At 37.8% G+C, this 24,073-nt stretch overlaps 1 protein-coding gene and 1 pseudogene across 1 annotated transcript in view; one reads left to right on the top strand and one right to left on the bottom strand.

Annotated features, from left to right (window-relative positions):
* The window catches only part of WDR72 (WD repeat domain 72), a 223,525-nt gene that overhangs the window by 40,607 nt on the left and 158,845 nt on the right, over positions 1–24,073 (top strand). Inside the window, exons 10-13 of the mRNA XM_047766309.1 lie at positions 4,272–4,416; positions 5,251–5,496; positions 8,302–8,525; positions 11,586–11,781. Of these exons, the coding sequence (XP_047622265.1) occupies positions 4,272–4,416; positions 5,251–5,496; positions 8,302–8,525; positions 11,586–11,781 (811 nt within the window). The remainder of the gene's footprint in view (positions 1–4,271; positions 4,417–5,250; positions 5,497–8,301; positions 8,526–11,585; positions 11,782–24,073) is intronic.
* Positions 12,092–12,239, bottom strand: LOC125121799 (uncharacterized; annotated as a pseudogene).

The raw sequence follows: 24,073 nt of genomic DNA on the forward strand, positions 1-24,073 counted from the left end.
TTGTGTATTTAACATATCTGTGAGGTTTTGTTGCAAAAACTTGATCAAGAAGCTGTCAGCCAAAAATTAGAACTCCATTCCTGCTGTGCCACAATGGGATCAGCAGTGTCTCTGGAGTGCTTGGCTGAAGGTCCAACCCTTGGCTCAGCACAGTGGATTAAGGATCTGGGTTTCCACAGCTGCGTTGTGGGTCTTAACTGCAGCTTGGATTCCCTGGCTCAAGAGTTAAAAAAAAAATAAAGTGTCAAATTATAGAACAAAAACAAAAATTAGAACTCCAAGTGCCACTGGGACATATGCAAACTTTAGAGTTCTGGTGCTGGGCACTTTTTCTAATGTCATTTATAGGTGGCAATAGAGCCTTGTTTGGCTGTTGATCACAAAACAGTATTTGGCTTACTCAGAAAGGCGGTTTTTAGTTATTTTTAAAGGACCTTCCTTTTCTTCCATTTTAGCTTCTGAATGTATTTTTATAAGGCACAGTTTTCCCTAAAGGCTAAATATAAGCAATGCCCTTTAGGAGCTTCTAGTCAACTATGCACAGCTGTGAGGAAAGAGAACAGCAATTACAAATTAACCTAAAAAACCCCACTAATTTTATGGGAAGCCACTTTGCTTTGTTTCTCAAAATGTGAAGATATAGATTTGTGAGTCTTCTGTTAATACACAGTTCTTGTGTAGACAACTATAGTTGTTTCTGTATCTTAAAAGTGGGAAGTACTTAGAAGCCAGTGAAAAGTGAATAGATGAATCTGAAACTAAAAATGAATAGGGTAATCTTGTTTTATCTTTATCCAGCCAAGAAACTGAATTCAGACATTGTTCTCCCTATTCAAAACCCCACCGATATTCACTAGATGTAAGACTTCTTAGTGTCTCCTGCAGTTAAAAGGTAATGAAGGAATTTTCATGTGGTAGGGAGGTAAGTTTGATAGATAAAATGAACTTAAAGAATTATGCTCTTAAAGTTTTTTGTTGTTGTTGTTGCCATAGAATTCATACCATAGAATTCAACCTCAGTGTTTGACAGTAACATGTTCTCAGGTGATGCCAGGAACCTACCTGCTGATCAAGTTTTAGTAGAAAGAATGGGACTCCCCTTTCAGGCCATAAGCTTTATGAGAGTCCCTAGCTTCAAATCACAGCTGATGATCATGGACGCCTTGACAGGGGTCCTGGTTGCTGAGATGAGGAATTGGGCTTCTGGGGTCTTAGCTGTGGAGAAAGATGGCAGTGCTGAGGTGGGAGTAGGTGGGACAGAAACAACCTGAGGATTGCAGATAAGAAATTTGGGTGCATGAACTAAGACTGATGACAAAGTTGATGATGATAGTAACTTTTTTTTTTTTGAGTCTTTATTATCATTAAACATACACACTGCTCATGTTACGTGAATTTCCACCATGACCCCATTTTGAAACTGATGCTCAGAGAGGTTAATTCCCAGGATTTGAACTCAGGCAGTTTGGCCCCAGAGTCTGGGAATGGACTTTGGAGTGAGTTTCTCAATTGTTCTGAGAATGGATAATAAGAATGGTTACTGTTCATTGAGTATGTACTGAGTTCCTGGCATGATTCTAAGCACCTTCTCTTTATCAACTCATTAATCCTGACAGCAATCCCATATAGTAGGTGTTTTTATTTATTAGCCTTCTTTCACAGTTAGGGAAAATGAGATATAGAGAGGTTAAGTAAATTGCCTAAGTCGAGTAATTGGCTCTTTTAATAGAGTTAGTATGTGCTAAAACCATGATTTGAATCCAGGCAGTTAGTCCAAGAGAATTCACTCTTAATGATTATTACCTCTTGGAGGATGGGCCCTTCTTGCGATGGGTACTGGCTATAAAATCAGAATCACATGGTAAGGGGCTCTGGGGGAGTTTTCAGTTGAATAGCTAGAGAGGGAACTGTTGGGAACAATGGGACTGGGGAATCAAGGAGTGGGTGTGAGCGAGTGAGGAATGGTAGTACAGAAGTGAGGGTAGAGGAGATAACAGTGGCATGGGGGAGCACGGGCTGTAGGGGCTGCACATTTTGCTGGGAGGAGGAGATATGTTGAGCATCCACCCAGCCTCTTTGGAGGTTCGTTCTCTCATCAAAATCATGAGAGTCAGGCTGGTCACTTCTAGGGTTCCCAGAGGTTGAGAGTTTCAGAAGCCAATTTAGGAGTTCCCTTCATGGCTCAGTGGTTAATGAACCTGACTAGGATCCATGAGGATGTGGGTTTGATCCCTGGCCTTGCTCAGTGGGTTAAGGATCTGGCATTACCACGAGTTGTGGTGTAGGTCGCAGACGCAGCTCAGATCCTGCGTTGCTGTGTGGTGTAGGCTGGCAGCTATAGCTCCAATTCGACCCCTAGCCCAGGAACTTCCATATGCCATGGGTGTGTCCCTAAAAAGTAAAATAAATAAATAAATAAATAAATAAATAAATAAATAATAAAAAGCCAATCTAACCAAATTTTATCGACACCATTTCTAAGACCTACAAAAATGATGGCCTTGAGAAGTATAAGACCCTAAAGTACCTTCTGAATCTTCAAACAAATAATTATTCAGATAACTCACTTTATTAGAACTGCTTTTGTCGAATGCTCTCATTTCTTGGGACTAGAAAGGATATATATTCATTTGAAGGGACAAAAAATTCATTCGAAGGGCTGGAAAATTTTGCAAAGCTGGTTTACATGAAAATGTTTTGTCGCAAATTCAGACAATTCCTCAACATATTCCTATAACATATCTTGGTTGCATGGTCCTGAATTAGTTTCTTATTCTCTTCCTGCCTCAGTTCCTTATCTCTGTAATAGAAGTAATAACAATGTTTATTTACTATTAGCTTTGTCGTAAGGATTAAATATAGCAATATTTTGGCCTTTAATATTCTCTAGAGATACATTATAGAATTTTTTCCACTAAAATACCTAAGTCTGGACCTTCAAACACATGTTTTCTGACTAGAGACTATCACTTTCTTAGACTTCTTTAATTCTAGCACTAGCAGTTGGCTTTCTTTTCAGGGTGCCTTTTGTTCGTAAATCCAAAGAGAGTTATGTTTTTGTTTTTCTAATCACTTAATCATTTCAATTCCTTGTGGTTAACCTACATATACAAGTCTGTCCAAAGAACATCTTCACTGAACTGAGGTACTAGGGAAATTCTGGACTCATTCACTAGGGAAAGCATATCTTTCAGAGCTTGGGTGCCCAACATCCATACTCTGCCTCAGCAAAATTATATCTTTATATGTATAAATATGTAATGTGTTTTAATGTAAATTATGACATATTTATCTATACTAGTATAATTTTATATATAAATAAGTATATTATAAGTTATGGAGTCTTTTTTTTTTTTTTGTCTTTTTGCTATTTCTTGGGCCATTCCTGTGGCATATGGAGGTTCCCAGGCTAGGGGTCGAATCGGAGCTGTAGCCACCGGCCTACGCCAGAGCCACAGCAACGCGGGATCCAAGCCGCGTCAGCAACCTACACCACAGCTCACGGCAACGCCGGATCGTTAACCTACTGAGCAAGGGCAGGGACCGAACCCACAACCTCATGGTTCCTAGTCGGATTCGTTAACCACTGTGCCACGACGGGAACTCCTGGAGTCATTTCTCTTTGTGGACATTGGGAACTTTGAAATCAACTATATTAAATCAGAAAAATGGTCAACAGAAAGCAGAAAGCGTATTGATACCACAACATTATCATACAAATACCAGTTGTTGCTATTTTAACTAACAATTGTAACTGAAGGGATCATAAGGAAATTGGGCCTCCTTAGTGGACAATAGAGCACTGTCATCAAGACATGGGCTGTTGAGTCAGAATTACTGGACTCAAAAACCCATTGCTGCCTATATCACCTTAGATAAGGGAACCTCTTCCTCTCAGATTATTCATCTGTAAAATGAAGACAGTGTTAGTCCCAACTTCACAGAATTATTGTGAGGATCATTTAACTGAATACATGCAAAGGCCCTAACAATATGTGTTACAAAGAACATGTTCAATAAATGTTAGCTATTCTTAGTAATGCTCTGAAGTCTGGCTGATGACTTTGCTTCTTATTTTATAAAAACTTTTTTGAATTTGCTAAGAGATAATTTCACTTAATTTACTTGCCATTTTTGGAACAGTGGGAAATAAATGGAAGTAATTTAGTTCAAGACTTAAGTCTCGTCCCTCTGTTTAAAAACCGTGGCTGCCATTGTATACTTTTTAAAGTAATTTTTTCGTACATAAATGCTAACTTTTTGATTTGGACCAGAGCCTTCCCTTGGTTATGGGCTACATGAATGAAAGGAAAGAGCCTTTTTACAAGGTACTTTTCTCCGGAGAAGTCTCAGGAAGAATTACTTTGTGGCACATCCCTGATGTTCCTGTATCCAAGTTTGATGGCTCTCCTAGAGGTAAGACAATTTTTAACCATATGTCTTCCGAGAACTACTTTATAATTAACTTAGAGTTTTTGAAGTTGAGTAACATGAGGCTACAAACCAGAAAAAGTTCTTATGTACCACTATGCATTAGATGCAAAATAAAGGTAGGTAAAAACATGATGCTTATAGATCTTACACAATAATGTAACCCATATAATTCAAGTTAACATCAACTGAACATGAATGATGGTTGTTGTTGTTTTCTTTTTCATCCACCCCTGAGGCATATGGAAGTTCCGGGGCCAGGGATCTAATCCTAGCAGGATCTCCGACCTATACCATAGCTGCAGCAATGCCAGATCCTGCACCCACTGTGCCAGGTTAGGGATCAAACCAGCACTTCCACAGAGACAAGCTGGATCATTAACCTACTGCACCACAGTGGGAATTCCTGAAAGGTATTTTATTGAATTGAAAAGAATGTTGAGAATATGAATATAGGATAGGCTGATAGACCATATTAATATTTTTGAATTTATCATGTCTATATCCTGTCTATATTGGTCTATTTTCAACTGCTTTCTCTATTCCTAAGAGTTTCTCAAGTCTTTTCAGTAGATTTAAGTCTAAAATGAATGCACTAATAACATTTATTCTTTGAGGCTACATGAGGAACAGAGGACCAATAAAATAGCATTTAGAACGAAAACAGTGGATGGCAGGAGATATTTTCTGCCTGTAGCCTACTGTTAGAATGGGAAAAGAGCCTTTCTGTGCCCCAAGGTAAGATGCTTTGATAATATTTTCTATATCTATGATGAGTTTATAAACCAAATTTTCCTTTTTTGTGTGTTTTCCTTTTAGAGATACCAATAACTACCACCTGGACCCTTCAAGATAATTTTGATAAGCATCATACCATGTCACAAAGTATTATTGACCACTTCTCTGGGTTTAAAGATGGGGCTGGAACTGCAGTTGTCACATCATCAGAGTATGTTCCAAGTCTTGATAAACTAATATGTGGTTGTGAAGATGGGACAATTTTCATTACACAGGCTTTGAATGCTGCAAAAACAGGACTTCTAGAAGGCAATTCTTTACTAAAAGGTCATTGAATTTTATTTGACCCTATTTATTTAATTTACCTAAGCTTCAACTTTAATAAACTGTACTAAGAAGATTTCTGAGTCTTAAAAAATTTGCAGGCATTTACTAATAAATTTGTGTGTTTTAATGTTAAAGTAGAGCACACATATAGGTTTTTTAAAAAGTCAAACAGAAGGTTATACAATGAGGAATACATTTCTCTCATTTGATCTTCCTGGAAGATCACCAAAGACAAATGCTTATACATTTCTTTATACCCTTTTTGAAATTTCCCATGCCTATACCAAAATAGCAGTATACATTTTAAAATTATATTATAGAAATTGAACCACATTCTATACAGTTTACTAAGATGTTTTTAAATCTTAATAAAATATTTTGGAGTATATTCTTTATGACTTCATTTTAGCTGGTCAATAATGATTGAATTTTAATTTAAAAAATCTATTAATGGGAGTTCCCATCGTGGTGTAGTGGTTAATGAATCTGACTAGGAACCATGAGGTTGCAGGTTCAATCCCTGCCCTTGCTCAGTGGGTTAACAATCCGGCGTTGCCTTGAGCTGTGGTGTAGGTCACAGATGCGGCTCGGATCCCGTGTTGCTGTGGCTCTGGTGTAGGTTGGTAGCTACAGCTCTGATTGGACCCCTAGCCTGGGAACCTCCATATGCCACGGGAGCGGCCCAAGAAATTGCAAAAAGAAAAAAAAATCTATTAATGGGTGTTTACATTGTTTTCCTAGTCTGTGGCTACTACAGACAATGCAGGATTAACTATCTTTGCACATAAATGTGGGTATATGTATGATATTAATTTCCAGGGGTAGAACTGCTAGATCACCATTTATTTGTATTTTTAATTTTGAAAAATATATGTAAAAATGTTCTCCAAAAAACATGCGTCAATATACATGTATGTCCACTAATAGCCAATGAGAATGCCTTTTTCTCCAAACCTTATCCAAGTTTTTGTGATATCTAACTTTCTAATATTTGCCAATCAGGAGAAAATGGTATCTTTCTGTTAATTTTTAATTTTTTTGGTTAATGAAATATAAATGTGTTCTTACATGTATTTCTGCATTGCAACAGTGAAAACCTATTAATATAAAGCCTATTATGCAGTAAGCTGTCTTATGTAAAGGAAGGAAATAGAGGAGGTGATTGAGATTTGGGGTTATGTAGATAAATTTGCATACCTTTTTTTTTTTTTTTTTTTTTAGTGTATGGGGCCTACTAGTGTAGTCTAGTAAGACTGCAAGGTCCTGACAGAGCAAATATTAATTAAAAAAAAAAAACTTGTTACATTGCCTACTGTTGTTCTCAGCTCCCTTTGGCTCCTTACTAAATACTCTAGCTTCAGTGATTCAGTGATTGACTGAAATAGAGGAGTGAGTAGCAATGAATAGAGAAGAGGTAATATACCACTATACATCTCAGTGGCGGCTATTAAAAGTTAGTAAAAGAAGCTTAAGACCTTAGCATTTTTTATCTAGGCTGATTTATCCAGAAAACAAGCATTAACCTACATTTGACATGTAGCTTCTGCATTAATATTCATCTTGGTTTGCTCATGGGTATAAAGCAAGGATGGAACTAATGGAAGAAGTAATAATGACTCCTTGGGACTCATTTTCAATGTGAATAAAGAGAGTTTGAGGTCTGTGGTCCTCTCCAGATTTTTTAGGTGTAGCTAATGATGAGGGAAGAAGCAGTGTGGAAACTTGGTATCAGTAAGCTTATGTTTTAGTACAGCTAAGGTATGAAAAACCTAGGTTCCTACTAAGTGACAATGCTAAGAAATTATGGATATTATGTGATTTATTCCACACAATAGTCTTGTTCAAGGTAAATGCTATCATTAGCTCAGTTTTTCAGATGCAGTACCTTGGGTTAGAGGGAGAAAGCAAATTGTCCACAGTGATAAATCCAGTAAGTGACAGACCCAGAAAAACAAAGCCAGATTTATTTAATAGCAAAGTTATGCTCTTAAATATTTTGTTGTATTTCTTCACACTTGGATTCAAGCCATGTAACCTCTCTGAGCCTCAGATATTTTAATCTGTAAAATGAAGCAGTAGAACTACATAACCTGTAATATCTTTTAAACTAAAAATATTCTGTGAAACTTTGCTTTTCTTTTATATTAGGCTTGGTAATTTTGAAGGACAGCAGTAATGTTCTGAGATTATGTTTGTAGAGACAAAATGTATGGATTGTTCGATCTTAGTTTGCTATTTCATATCACTGGGATTGGTGACTTGCAACATTCTTAAGGAATTAGTAGACTTTGAACAACCAACTTTAGTGCTTCATCGAAAGCATGAACTGGCTTATAATTATGGTACTTGCCTTTAGAGGTGGTCCGGAGGTTGTTCATTAATTTTCTTAGTCAACTGCCTACCTTTAACTATATGTAATTTTCTTACATTAAAAATTTATAAGAGAAAATCTCAGGATTATTTCTTAAACAAAAATATCTTTTTTAAAATTTGGTGTTTGGGAGTTCTTCTCGTGGCTCAATGGTTAACGAATCTGACTAGGAACCATGAGGAGGCAGATTTGATCCCTGGCCTCACCCAGTGGGTTAAGGATCCGGCATTGCCGTGAGCTATGCTGTAGGTCACAGACGCAGCTCAGATCCCATGTTGCTGTGGCTGTGATGTAGGCCGGTGGCTACAACTCTGATTAGACCCCTAGCCTGGGAACCTCCATGTGCTGCGGGTGCGGCCCTAGAAAAGAACAAAAAAATAAAAAATTTAAAAATTTAAAAAATAAAATAAAAATTTGTGTTTGTTGTTTTCCAGGTTCCCTTCCTCACAAAGTTCTCAAAGAAGGCCATCACCACAGTGTTACTTCCTTGCTTTACCCACATGGTCTCTCTTCAAAATTAGACCAAAGTTGGCTGGTATCTGGGGATCAGGATTCATGGGTCATCTTGTGGGATATCTTTACTGAAGAAATTTTACATAAATTCTTTTTGCAAGCTGGTCCAGTAACAAGTCTTTTGATGTCACCAGAGAATTTCAAAGTAAGTTAAGATAAAGAGTGAAACAAAACATAAATTTAAGTTATATCAAATTATAGAATATTTTTTTAAAAGTAAGGAAAAGAACTCATATTTCCATAAAAACACCCATAATACAATGGGATGATTTTTCTGAATTTCTTTCTTATTTTTTGTGCATTTTATTATTTTTACAGTTTATAGAGATAATTTGTTTCTAAAGCAAAAGTCTCATTAATACTTAGCTTTACAAAAGTCAGTTTACTTTTTTCTTTTTTTCCTAGTTCTACATCTTAATTTTTAACGGATTTATCTTTTCTTTTTAAATAAACAGTGGACACTCAGTGGGAAAACAGGTTTATAGAAATCATAAATTAGAATTAATTTTGCCTTTAATAATTTACTTTTATAATAATATTGATACTTATATTTTCTTTTTCTTAAGCAGATTTTTATTTTCTCTTTAAGTTATTTAACAAATGATGAGCTTTATCAAATTTATGAGTAACTTCCTTTTTCTGAGAAAAATGAAATACTTTCAGGTCTATTTTTCTCATGCAATGTCAGCTTAAATTCAGCTCTGTAAGCTGCTATCTTTGATAAAATACGAACAACTAAATTTTGAGTTTTCTGAGTTTATAAGTTAGTTTAATTGAATTGTAAAAATTATCCCTCCATTACAATAGTATAAAAAAATCAGCTCCAAAGTAAAATCAGAGAAATTTACATTGTACTTTGGTAGTAAGTAAAAATGATAGCAGTCTTTCAGCAACAGAAATGATTAAACAGAACAGTAAACAAAGTTAAGTGATGGCCCTGCCTCCCCCCAAAAAAACCAAACTTCTATGTAATGGTTTGGGATACCTTGATACATATTTGATTCCTGAAGTTCCTCCTTTAAAAGCAAAACAAAACAAAAGCAAAAACATTTTCTTTTTCTCCTCAGCTCCAGGGTGGTATTCCAAGTCAGTTCCTCTCCTGACCCCTTTTACTTCTGACTCAGTCATAGATGACTTAAACCCAAGGATCCAGACATATTCAAACAAAGTTAAATAAAAAGGGGGTTTATTGAAAGGGCATAAGAGGCAATCCTTGGGTTCAAGATGAAGCACTACAGCAAGGACCTATAGTGAAATTTAAACTTAAATTTAGAAACAAAAGTTACTTTTTGAATCTACTACTACAGAATGGTCTGCTTTTCTGTAATTGTTCCTTTTTTTTAAATTTTTTAATTTTTTGCTTTTTTGGGGGGCTGCACCTGTGGCATATGGAAGTTCCCAGGCTAGGGGTCAAATCAGAGTTATAGCTGCTGGCCTAAAGCACAGCCACAGCAACACAGGATCCGAATCACGCCTGCGACCTGTTTACTCCACAGCTCATGGCAACGCCAGATCCTCAACCCACTGAGCGAGGCCAGGGATCAAACCCGCAACCTCATGGTTCCTAGTCAGATTTATTTCCACTGCGCCACAATGGGAACTCCCTGTAATTGTTCCTTTCTCTTGCCTCTTCCTATGACTTCTTTTAGCTTTACAATTTCAAATGCCTAGAAAAGAGAATGTGATTGGCCTAGTGTGGGTCTCTAGTGTATGTCTACTCCCGGCTGTAGAGTCTGTGTTCACCTGGTATGTGTACATTCTTGTATTATGTGTGTCTATGGGTTTCCAGAAGTATATTGGGCTGTCTATTCTAGAAACTGGGAGTTGGGCAGATTCTCCAAGAGGTAATAGTTGGGGGGCAATGCCATTCACCCCATTCTACAAGTCCAGGCTCCCCATATACCACACCTGCCATTTCGCGATTTTCTCCCCTTAGGATTACTATAGTCTTCTTTAGAAGTATTAGGAAAAAACTGGAGTTCCCGTCATGGCGCAGTGGTTAATGAACCCGACTAACCATGAGGTTGCGGGTTCGATCCCTGGCCTTGCTCAGTGGGTTAACAGTCCGGTGTTGCCATGAGCTGTGGTGTAGGTTGCAGACGCAGCTCAGATCCTGCATTGCTGTGGCTGTGGTGTAGACCGGCAGCTACAGCTCCGATTTGACCCCTAGCCTGGGAATCTCCATATGCCACAGGAGCGGCCCTAGAAAAGGCAAAAAAAAAAGACGACAACAACAAAAAAGTACTAGGAAAAATAACACGTTCCCCAGTGCCCCACAGACACAGGTCAGCAATGAGCACTGGCATCCCAGCTGATACTTTAACATAGCAGCCACAAGTGTGGCTAGGCACCTTAGTGAAAGTAGGAGCATCCACTTTGCTGTAGCAAAGAAAAAAAGAGAAGGCATAGGAACCACCCCACTCCCCCTCCTCCAGACACCCCAACCTTCTCCGCTGATATATTTATTGATCAATGCATGGCACTTCTGGTGAGGCACATAGCTTCCCTGTAAACTCCTCCCAGGTCAGCCTCAGCAGCTCCCAGCAAGAATGGTGTTTGTCCTAAACTATGCTCAAGGTAACCACATGCTGACGTTCTTAAAAATGTCTTTAGAATCTTTGTACTATGAGACTATTTTTGGTCCTTGTGTCTTTGAAACTGTACGTTCAGTTGGAACTATTTAATGCTTACCTCTTTTAGACCGTGTCTACACTGAGTTTCCTGTTTGGATTAGAATCTGAATATTTCTGGGAACAGCACTAAATCACATTTTGAGGCTCTCAGTGGAAAATACCATCTCATGATACCCTTGGGCCTAAGCTTGTGTCTACAAATAGCTTCTTTTTGTGGCAACAAATTAGTTCTGGGGTTTATTTTATTCTGCATTATTTCCGATGTCTGCCTCACTGCCTGAATCTGCTGAGTGATGGTCAAGTCCTTCATTTATCTTATAAGTAGATCTGATCTAGAATTCTCCTTGTAGTTTATGTCTTTTGACCTTCCTAACAGGTCTTGAATTTAAAATCTACTTGGCATTTAAAGTTCCCTTGTGCAGTGTTACGTGGAGAGGTGCTATAGAAAGGAAAATTGCCATTTTGTAAATGAGGTTTTAACGAAGATTTATGTTATTGGGGGAAAAATTCTGATTTAATTTTAAATAAAGCATTTGACTATTCACTTACAAACAATGCTGTTTTTTTCACAGCTACGCAGTCATCAGGTAATTTGCAGCGTGTGCGATGACCATTCCGTGGTTCTCCTCCACCTTGAGGGGAGGAGGTGCCTTCTGAGTGCCCGGAAGCATCTTTTCCCTGTGAGGATGATAAAATGGCATCCAGTTGAGAATGTTTTAATTGTTGGATGTGCTGATGACTCTGTTTACATCTGGGAAATCGAAACAGGTAAACTGAAATTTTATCCTTCTTCATCTTGTATATATTTATTCATCAAAGCACCTGGCTGGGTGGAGAGTTCCAGAGAAGACACAGTGATGCCCTCACTTGCTTTCACCTTTGGGTGAGCTGGAAAATAAACACAACAGCCCTTATCCTGACCTACTGATGATTAGCTGACAGAGCAGTACACAGGAATAAGCCAGATATTTCTGGAAGCTATAAATAAAAACATAAGTTATCTACTTTAATTATTAACAAGGAAGAAATTTAGTGTCCTACTACTAGTCTCAAATTATCATTGAATTCTGCCTTCTTCAGCATACTCACCATCTCAGCAACATTTTGAGCTAACTGATGATTAGTAATAATGGAATATAATTAATTACAAAGCTCCAAAAAGTTGAGTCAGGAAAACTGAAAACTGAGTAGTTCACTTGATCTTAGCCAAAAGGCCGAGAAGCGATTGAAAACTGAGTAGTTCAATTGAACTTTTGATGTCATAGCAGAGAGAATGTATTGTTTGAACTTTAAAGTGTTTAAAAAACTTTTACTGTATAACTTAAAATTGAGAGTAACACATTTCAGGCAGATGCTGGGAACATATCAAATAAGGTGAGGAATGTGAGTCAAGAGAGTACATTTTACTGAAACCATTGTATGATCTGTATTGATTAATCAGTAGTGGTGGTTTTATGTTGGGTGTTATTAACAGACTGGGGAGTTTACATTATTATAGTTTAGAGCCATACTTCACCAAAATAATTGCTATTTTCTTTACATTTGACTTTCGTGTATTAATGGTGATGACATATAGAAGATACAACATAATACCACCTTACAAGCATGCCTTGCTTTATACCTTTGATGGGCTTTCATGCCCATTTCCCATTAGGTTATCAAGGTAGAAGAGGTATTATACTCCACTGTATTGATGAGGCATGTGTAGCTCTGATTTGTAAATGTATGAGATTACACAGCTAATAAGTAGTGAACCAATATTAGGGCCCCCTATTGTTCTTTGCACATATTCACAAAATTAGGAGACTTAGAATTCTTAGGTAATCTATCAATTGGAGTGACAGTTGGGTATAATGGATAAAATAGTTCCAAAAGCTTTGGCTTGGCTCCAGGGCCTGCTAACAATGAACTATGTGACCTTGGACAAATAATTTGGCTTCTCTGTGTGTGAATTTTTTCACCTGTGAAATGGGAGCAATAATACTTGCCTTCCTGTTAGGATTAAACTAACAAATACCTACAGTGCTTATAAACAGTGCCTGTAGGTGCCAAGCCCTCAGTAAGAGTTAACTGTCATTAATATTTTCAAAGAATGAAGCAAAAATCTTGATTTGTGCTTGTGAAATCTGAATCTATAAAATACATATGCTTATAAATAGGTGCAGCTGCATTGTTTTTAATCGTGAAATTGTAAATACTTGCTATAAACATATTTTTCCTAGAAAATAGAATCTAGCAAGAATAAAGAATTAATATCAGGGCGCTCACAAGTGTTTATGGTTCCACTGCCCCATCAGGCTATGCACCTCTTTATTTATCTATTTTTTATGAGATGGGCAATAAAGGAGGGAAGCCAAACCACCAGTACTTCTTGAAACCATATTTATTCCCACATCATATTTTAATTATATTATTTATATGATCCTTAAATGCATAGTCAGATGTTGTGGAACAGTTGAAAAATGCAGGGAAACTTTTAAAAAAACTCCAAAGAATCCTATCTCACCACCTAAATATTACTGCTGTTAGGACTTCCCACTATGGTGCAGAGTCTGACTGCAGCAGCTCGAGTTGCTGTCAAGGTGATAGTTCGATCCCCAGCCTGGTGTAGTGGATTAAAGGATCTAATGTTGCCACACCTGCGGTGTAGGTCATAGCTGCAGCTCGAATTTAGTCCCTGGCCTGAGAACTTCTATATGCCGTGGGTGTGGCCATAAAAATAAAAAAGATAAAATTGCTTTTAATATTTTGATCTACTTTCTGTCAGACATCTTTCTATGCCCATAAATAGATGTCAGTATTGTGCTTCAGTCTTGGTCCTGGCCAGAAATTGAATTCAACCCAGGTGGGTTAAATGAAGAGACTTTAATGAAAGGACTCTATATTTATAGGATTTGGATCGGGATTAGGGGATAGGCAAGGAAAGGACAGTGAGGCCATCACCCAGATACTAGTAGTACCCCGAAGCTCTTGCCATGCTAGGGCTGAAATGAAAGATGGGAAAATAGTGGTATTGGAATCCAGTTCAAGCTGAAGCCAAAGAGGAGTGGTTACTCTCTGGGGACTTGAAAGAGAAACAGCGCCCACTGGGAATGCAGTACTGAAACAGAGAGTTGGAAGAAATTCTCTTCTCTCTCCTTTTAGAGTCACCTTCATTAGTTTAATCCAACTGGAGGTCAGACAGGAAGGTCATTTAGTTCTAGTCATCAGCCAGGGGCATAGAACTGGACACAGAAGGGTAGAAGAAGGAAGGAGTGGGCTGTCAAATGAACAATAATTGGCATAGTGGCCATTGTGGACACACCATACTTTAACTCAGGAATCTCCTATAATTGGTTATTTGTATTGTTTCCTACAAAAAAAATTTCATTTTTAAATGGCCATATCAAATGATATGTACATGTTAGTGCTCAATTAACTTATAGGATATTTGTTCCAAATGAAGTAATGGAGTTGCTTATGTCTTCATCTACAGTAAGAGTTTAAAACAGCCTTATCTCAACCTAAGCTTATAAATGATGAAAATGTTACCAATAATTACATCATTGTCTTCAAATTTGTGAATTGCTTCTTCACTTTTTCAAAGCATCCTCCCATTGATGATCTCATTTGAGCCCCACAAACACTCTGGAGATGGCTGACAACCTAACTCTTTACCACATTCATTCCATTTGAATAGGTCTGTGTTGTTCCTTTTAGTCTGTGTCTGGTATTGGCTTTATTTTGGGTTTCTTTTAACCTCAGAAATTCCAATTTTGTTTAAAATTTAATGTGTTTCTCTTTCTTTCTCTAGCTGCATTCCCTTTGGCTAAGATGCTTCCACCATGTTCGCAGTACTTGATATATATATTATTCTTTTCCTATAAAGGAGGGAAAATCCAGGATCAGGAACTTTCCATTTATACCTTCATAAAGTTAGGGGAAAAAATACAGGCAAATACCAAAGCAGCTAGCTGAAATGAATGAATGAACCAACCCAAGCTTTCTTGGATCTCAGTAGACTGAGTACAAGTGATTTCATCTTACCATTGGTCAGCTGAGGTGGCTCTTAAATCATAGCTGTCCAACTGTAGGTAGGTCCTTAGCTTTCTCCTCCAAGTCTCCCCTAGGGTTTCTGGAATTCATGAGTGCATCTTACTTCCTCATGTAGAAGTCTGTATATTTTCTTCTCCAGCCAGCTTTACCTATTTTTTTCCTCTTAGCTTTGCTAAAAGGCTCAAACTTAGTTCCATGAGTGAAGATACCTATTCTTTGCTCCAGTTCTCCAGCACTCTGCATCCTCTAAATACATGGAGGAGGAATAAATTGACACTAAGGCACTTATCAGATCTTTCAGCACTATAGCAACTCTAGAGCCCCTAGAGAGAAAAATGGTAGGTATCAGTAGGAAATGGGTTTAGGGGAAAGAGACCTAGAAATAAAAGCCAGGGGGAAAGCATTAAAGCCAAAGATAATTAATTTTCAACTGCACCAAAAGCTCTCCTTGGTGGAGGGTTGAGGAGTGGGGTATAGGTCAGTCCCTGTGCCACCTTCTTCCAGGTTTGGAGGATAGGATATGAGACTTTAGTTTCTCACAAACACTTTATAACAGCCTATTCTCACTTTATTCATTAGATTATTTATTCATTTATTTATTCTCTTTGGTAGAATGCACAAGCATATTTTAGAGACATGTACCCCATGCCTATCTTATCTTGAAACCATCAGAAGTGTTTCTTACAGTGACAGGTGGCAAAGTCAGATGCATGCCAGGGTAAAGTTTGTAATCATAGGTGGGCATGCTCATCTCATGGGAGAGGCAAACAATCAAAGCAGAGACGTATTTATGCAGCAGTGAGGGCCCTCGTCTTCTGGCTAAAAGTGCAGCGCTGCCAGATTGGGAGTGATGAGGGCATCTAGTTTTACTTATTGATTTGCCGGATGTCCCAGGATGTTTAGGCCTGATTAGGAAGGGAAAAAATTGGAGATGTCATTTTGATTAATATTTGAGCTCCCACAGTGTGTTTGGCACTGACAACTCTGGGCAGCTTTGTCACCCTCATTGCTGTGCGACACAATAGGGATAATGTAATACGGATTTTTTCCCCCTAAAATACACACCAGAATTAAATCTCAGCTCTGAGTTCATTTTTCTTTTAAGAATTGAATTTAAATTAATTCTGAAGACTTTTCTGTTCACAGCAATGGATTTGCATAGCAGAAAACTTGTGTAATGAATTTCTTATGTGTTATTAAATATAACTTATTGTTATTGAAGGTCTCCCTTAAGCTTATATATGGCCTGTGTTGTGAAATATACTGTATTAAGCAACTGAATTTTTTTTGTGTGTGGGAAAAATGAAACCTTATTTGCTTGAAAATAAAACAGTTCCTGATAAAATAGGTCAGGAAAACTTTTTCTGTAAAGGGTTGGAAAGTAAATATTTGCAGCTTTGTGGCCCATGTGATCTCTGTTGCAGCTACTCAACTACGCCCTTGTATGTAAGGAGAAGCTGTTGACAGTATAAAAAGGAGTGAGTGAAGCTGTGCTGCAATAAAACTTTATTTACAAAAGCAGATAACAGGCTGGATTTCTCTTGCAGCCATAGTTTATAGACCTCTAAAAATGATGGCAGTTCTTTTTAAAGATCATTATCTTCACAACTCATTGTAAAACAGTTTGTAATTTTAATTCATTATAGTTCACTGACTCTGTATGGTAATACCTGTTTTTCTAAGGAGAGAGTGGAACACAGAGGTTTTTCTGAGTCTGAAGGTCCCTGGGCTGAGTGTTAGATGCTTGTACTTCAATGTGTTAGTTTCTTTTATTCTGATATGTTCCTCATGGTACCACAAAACAGGAACACCTTTTGCAGATGGAGGCCATCTTTTTGAGACTGTCAAGCAGGGAATTAGATAAGAAAAGCTCCGAGAAGGAAAGAAATGGCTACCAGGAAACCCCCCAGTCTCTCCTGAAGGAGAGGGTCTCTGGCTATCTCTGGGAGCCTGCCTTTCAATTTACACAGGGTTCTAACAGCCCTGGTCATCTGATTTCTCAGATGACAGATTAGAAACAGTAAATTGCAAGTGGGGAGACTGTTAGTGGCAGGCCCTCTGATAGCAGAAGAGACAGCTGACAGGAAGGGAAGAGAGCAAAACTGTGTGTCACTGCTCAGAGCAGTTTTTCCTGTACTCAAAGGAAGATGGTCTCAATCTCTCTCTCTCTCTCTCTCTCTCTCTCTCTCTCTCTCTCTCTCTCTCTCACACACACACACACACACACACACACACACACACAATGGCTGAGTTTGTTTACCTTGTTCAGAAAGGCCTTAGATATGCCTGCACAGGTTATAGGCAGCTGCCAGTCCACTTCCTGTGACTCCTGCTGGGGAGCTAGGCTTTTCTTTCCCAGGCACTCTTGGCTGCTTCAGGAAGAATACTTAAAAGTATTATATCCAAGGTGGATTCCAGACCTAAGGAAATCTCAGAAGTGGCTTGGAGCCTGGAGTTCAAGGCCAATGAGTAGGTAGAATTGAGAGTCCATGTGCATCTATTTTTGTTCAGTTTCTTTTGTGTCTGCTCAGATGATGTGAGCTGTATGACCTTGAGCAGGAAGCTTTACTCCTGTAGCCTCTGGTTATGACATGGTTTCTGTGGGAAAACACATTCAGAGTTTTAAAGCAACCATCTTATAAACAAACCATTGGAACAAAGCCTATGAATATGAAATTAAGGAAGTAAGGAAGAAGGTAATACATTTTGGAGTTATTTTCACCACAGGTGTTAAATTTCCTCTCTCTTAATTTCTTTTTCTTATTGAAATTAGTAGCAGTTAGCTATAAAATTATTCAGTCTACTATGATGCCCATACAAATGAACCATTTGTTTTTCTGTGGTTTCAAAGTGCATAGTCTTAAAAAAAAATTAAAAAAAATAAAACTATTAAGAAAGATAAGATGAGGTTTGTCAAGTAATAGCTAATAGACCATATTTTTAGAAAACATCTAGTGTTTAATCGACTTTAGGTTTGAGTTTGCTTTAATTGTTTAGGGTAAGGGCTATATAGATTATGTAAGATACAGTTTCCTAGGTATTTATAGTCGTATTTTCCCTAACAGAATCATGTGCCTAATTTTCTACTCTGCCATGCCAAAATATCACACATATTACTTGAAGAAGTAATTTTCTAGTCCGCAAGTCTGAGTTGGTTGCTTTCTTTTGTATAGTATATATAGTATATACTTTACAAAATACAAATTTAAAATTCCACTAGTTACCAACTATAACATTTTGAAGGGCAGCTTTGCTTGGTTTTCTCATCAAGGTCACTCCTTTGTAGATACAGGGGTAAAGTTATGTTGCGTCAACTGCCTTGTCAGCACAACCGGAGTATGACTTTCATTATATGCCTGTTAAAGGTAGGTTTTGGGTATGCAGTATCTGGCAGGCAATAGTCTCTCCAGTATGTCATTTTCTCAAAGCCACATTATTTTCTTGTGGTAGATTACAGATGGAACCCTCTTGGGATGATTGTTTTTAGAAAAGAAAAATAGGATACATTAAAGCACAGGGTGGGCTTTTTTCCTCTATCACCTTTTCGAAGCCCTTTTCTTCTTTATTATAATAATTACTGATGTTATTACTCAACATGTATTTTTAGTTTACTGCCTATTTTTTGAATCTTTATTTCTTCCTCCTTGGCCCTAGTTATCACAGCTACACTATAATTTGAGTTTTGATTCACACGGTATTGTATGCACGTGCATGCAGTTTCTGATGTACACACTTGTGCATATGAGCTTTGTCTGCAGTTTAGCTACTAATTATTTGCACAATTGTGGAAGTTTAATTTCTTGAGGATAAATTAGCATCCACAGGGGTTATGACCATCAGCCTTGAGATGCAGACTGCTAGATTTGAATCTTGTTCTGCTCTTTCCAGTCTTTATTCCTTCAGTCAGCTTTTAAGTCCTCAGAGTCCATCATCTCTTAATGGCATTTAGCACTAAATAAACATTAACTGTTACTTATCACTGTACCACCTTCTACTGAAAATTTCACTGCTTGTCCCTCCTTACTTCCCTGACCCCACTCTAGTTCATCTCATTAATTATTTCTTGTTCTGATGAAATACATACCATACTGAGGTATACTAGAATGATCACATATCATTTAATCACTTTCAATTAATCAAGGAAAATTTGCTACTTTGAAACAATTTGAAAAAAATATAGGACGACATACAAGTAAGTGGTATATGGAGTATGCTAAAGTGCCCAAATGTACTAATAAGCGGTCTAACCTCTTAGCTGGAAGCAGAGGTGAAGGTAAGTTAGTGTAGGAGAGTTTTATTACTTGTTCCTATAGTACAATGTACTTACAATTAAATTACAGGGTTAATATCTGCCATCTTCACTTGCCTAAAAACAGCATGAATTGTGCAAAAATTGTGTCTGTCATGCTCACTGTTCTTTTCCCAAAAGCTAGCTTAGCACCTGACACATGGAAGAAATTAACAAATATTTCTTAAATTCAATTAAATATCTTAAAAAAAATGTAGCTTCTGTAAACAATATGCTATTAAACAACCAATGAAGAAATCAGAGAAAGAAAAAAATCTAGAGACAAATGAAAGTGAAAACATAACATTCCAAAACCTGTAGGATGCAGCAAAAGCAGTTTTAAGTGGGAAGTTTCATAGCAATACAATCTTACCTCAAGAAACAAGAAAGATATCAAATAAACAACCTAACCTTACACCTACAGGAAGCAGAAAAAGAAGAACAAACAAAACTAAAAGTTAGTAGAAAGAAAGAAATCATGAAGATCAGAGCATAAATAAATAAAATAGAGAATAAAAAAAACAATAAGGAACAATGTAACTAGAAGCTGTTTCTTTAAAGAGATAAAGAAAACTTATAAACCCTTAGCCAGAATCATCAAGAAAAAAGAGAAAGGGCCCAAATCAATAAAATCAGAAATGAAAAAGAGGAAGTCACAATCAATACCACAGAAATACAGAAGATTGTAAGAGACTATTAGGAAAAGCCGTATGCCAATAAAATGGACAATATAGAAGAAATTGAAAACTTCTTAGAAATGTGCAATCTCTCAAGACTGAGCCACAAAAAAAAAAAAAAAAAAAAAGGAAAACGTGAATGGACCAACTGCCAGTAATGACATTGGATCAGTAATTTAAAAACTACCAACCAACAAAAGTCCAGGAGCAAACAGTTTCATAGGTGAATTCTACCAAACATTTACAGAAGAGTTAACACTTATCCTTTGGAAAATATTCCAAAAAATTTCACAGGAAGGAACATTACCAAACTCATTCTGTGAGGCTACCATCACCCTGATACCAAAACCAGATAAAAATACCACAAAGAAAAAAAAGAAAATGACAGGCCAACATCACTGATGAACACAGATGCAGAAATCCTCAAAAAAGTATTAGCAAACTAAATCCGACAATACATTGAAAGGACCATATACCCTGATGAAGTGGGATTTATCCCAGGGATGCAAGGATTTTTCAGTATCCACAAATCAATCAGTGTGATGCACCACATTAACAGATTGAAGAATAAAAACCATATGCTCATTTCAGGGGGTTCCCATTGCAGCTCAGTGGTTAACAAATCCAACTAGGAACCTTGAGGTTGCGGGTTCGATCCCTGGCCTTGCTCAGTGGGTTAAGGATCCTGTGTTGCCGTGAGCTGTGATGTAGGTTGAAGACGTGGCTCAGATCCCACGTTGCTGGGGCTCTGGTGTAGGCCAGCAGCTACAGCTCCGATTCGACCCCTAGCCTGGGAACCTCCATATGCCGCAGGAGCAGCCCTAGAAAAAGGCAAAAAGACAAAAACAAAAACAAAACCATATGATCATTTTAATAGATGCATAAAAAACTTTTGAAAAAATTCAGCATCCATTTATGATACCAAAAAACCCTTCAGAAAGTAGGCATAGAGGCAATATACCACAACATAATAAAGGCCATGTGTGACAAACCCACAGCTAACATAATACTCAACAGTGGGAAGCTGAGAGCATAACCTCTAAGATCAGGAATAAGACAAGGATGACCAATCTCAAAAAAAAAAAAAAAAGAAAGAAAGAAAGAAAAGAAATAAAGGAATCCCAATTGGAAAGGAAAAAGTAAAGTTGTTGCTATTTGCAGATGATACCATACACAGAGCTCATCAATAAATTTGGTAAAGTTGCAGGATACAAAATTAATATACAGAACCTTGTTGCATTTCTATAAACTAACAATGAACTGCCAGAAAGAGAAATTAAGAAAACAGTCCTTTTGTTTTGTTTTTTGTTGTTGTTGTTGTTATTTCTTGGGCCGCTCCCGTGGCATATGGAGGTTCCCAGGCTAGGGGTCTAATCGAAGCTGCAGCCACCGGCCTACGCCAGAGCCACAGCAACGCGGGATCTGAGCCGCTTCTGCAACCTACACCACAGCTCACGGCAACGCCAGATCCTTAACCCACTGAGCAAGGGCAGGGACCGAACCCACAACCTCATGGTTCCTAGTCGGATTCGTTAACCACTGCGCCACGACGGGAACTCCCCTTTTCTTTTGTTAATGTGGTATATGACGTTGATTGATTTGCGTATGTTGAACCAACATCCTTGTGAACCTGGGATGAACCCTACCTGGTCATGGTGTATGATCTTTTTGACATGTTGTTGGATTCGGTTGGCTAAGATTTTGTTGAGAATTTTTGCATCTATATTCATCAATGATATTGGCCGATAGTTTTCTTTTTTTGGTGTTATCTCTGTCTGGTTTTGGAATTAGGGTGATGGTGGCATCATAGAATGTCTTTGGGAGTATTCCTTCTTCTTCAACCTTTTGAAAGAGTTTAAGGAGGATGGACACCAGTTCCTCTTTATATGTTTGATAGAATTTGCCTGTGAAGCCATCTGGTCCTGGACTTTTATTTGTAGGGAGTATTTTTATGACATCTTCAATTTCATTTCTAGTGCTCAGTCTGTTCAGTTGGTCTGTTTCTTCTTGATTCAGTTTTGGTAGACTGTAAGATTCTAGAAAATTGTCCATTTCTTCTAGATTGTCAAATTTGTTGGCATATAGGCCATCATTAATAAGTCCACAAATAACAAGTGCTGGAGGGGGTGTGGAGAAAAGGGAACCCTCCTGCACTGTTGGTGGGAATGTAAACTGGTACAGCCACTATGGAGAACAGTTTGGAGATACCTTAGAAATCTACACATAGAACTTCCATATGACCCCGCAATCCCACACCTGGGCATATATATCCAGACAAAACTCTACTTAAAAGAGACACGTGCACCTGCATGTTCATTGCAGCACTATTCACAAGAGCCAGGACATGGAAACAACCCAAATGTCCATCAACAGATGATTGGATTAGGAAGAGTGGTATATATACACATGGAATACTACTCAGCCATAAAAAAGAATGACATAATGCCATGTGCAGCAACATGGATGGAACTAGAGACTCTCATACTGAGTGAAATGAGCCAGAAAGACAAAGACAAATACCATATGATTTGACTTATAACTGGAATCTAATATCCAGCACAAATGAACATCTCCACAGAAAAGAAAATCATGGACTTAGAAAATAGACTTATGGCTGCCTGATGGGAGGGCGAGGGAGTGGGAGGGATCTGGAGCTTGGGGTTATCAGACACAACTTAGAATAGATTTACAAGGAGATCCTGCTGAGTAGCATTGAGAACTATGTCTAGATACTCATGTTGCAACAGAACAAAGGGTGGGGAAAAAGAAAAAAAAAGAAAAGAAAACAATCCTGTTTATCATCACATTGAAATAAATAAGATACCTAGGAATAAACCTACCTAATGAAGTAAAAGGTGGAAAGATATACTGTGTTCTTGGATTAGAAGAATTTATATATGTGTGCGTGTGTGTGTGTGTGTGTGTGTGTGTGTTTGGCTGCCCTCACAGCATATGGAAGTTTCCAGGCTAGGGACCTATACCACAGATGCAGCAACACCAGATTCTTAACCCACTCTGCTGAACCAGGGATCAAACCAGTGCCTCCACAGAGACAAGCCAGATCATTAAGTCACTGCATCACAGTGGGAACTCCCAACTTTTTTTTCTCTTCTAGAAGAATTATTATTGTTAAAATTATGTCTGTACTACCCCAGTCTACAGATTCAATGCAATCTCCATCTGAATACCAATGTCATTTTTCACAGAACTAGAACAAATAATTTTAAATTTTTTATGGAAACATAAAAGACTCACAAAGCCAAAAAGATCTTGAGAAGGAAGAAGAGAGCCAGAGGGACCATGCTCCTGGCTTCCGAGTTTATTACAAAGCTACAGTAATCAAAACAGTGTGGTACAGGAGTTTCCATGTCATGGCTCAGTGGTTAACGAATCTGACTGGCATCCATGAGGACGTAGGTTCGATCCCTGGCCTTATTCAGTGGGTTAAGGATCCAGCGTTGCTGCGAGCTGTGGTGTAGTTCACAGACATGGCTTGGATCCTGCGTTGCCATGGCTGTGGCATAGGCCGGCAGCTACAGCTCCAATTCGACCCCTATCCTGGGAATCTCCATATGCCACCAGTGCAGTCCTAAAAAGCAATAATAATAAAAAAAAAAAGCAGTATGGTACTGGCATGAAAACAGACACATAGATCAATGGAACAAAACAGGCAGTCCAGAAATAAATGCACACACCTATGGTCAATTAATCTATGACAAAGGAGGCAAGTGTATGTAATGGAGAACAGACAGTCTCTTCAGTAAGTGGTGCTAGGAAAACTGAAATTTACATATGAAAGGATGAAATTAGAACTTCTCTAACCCTCATACAAAAATAAACTCAAAATTGATTAAAAACTAAACGTAAGACTGGAAATCATAAAATTCCTAGAAGAAAACATAGAACACTCTTTCACATAAATCTTAGCAGTATGTTTTAGATCTGTCTCCTATAGCAAAGGAAATAAAAGCAAAAATAAACAATTGGAACCTATCAAACTTAAAAGCTTTTACAGCAAAGGAAATCATCAACAAAATGAAAAGACCATCCTACTGAATGG

Source organism: Phacochoerus africanus, chromosome 2 (assembly GCF_016906955.1).
Source record: "Phacochoerus africanus isolate WHEZ1 chromosome 2, ROS_Pafr_v1, whole genome shotgun sequence".
NCBI lineage: Eukaryota > Metazoa > Chordata > Mammalia > Artiodactyla > Suidae > Phacochoerus > Phacochoerus africanus.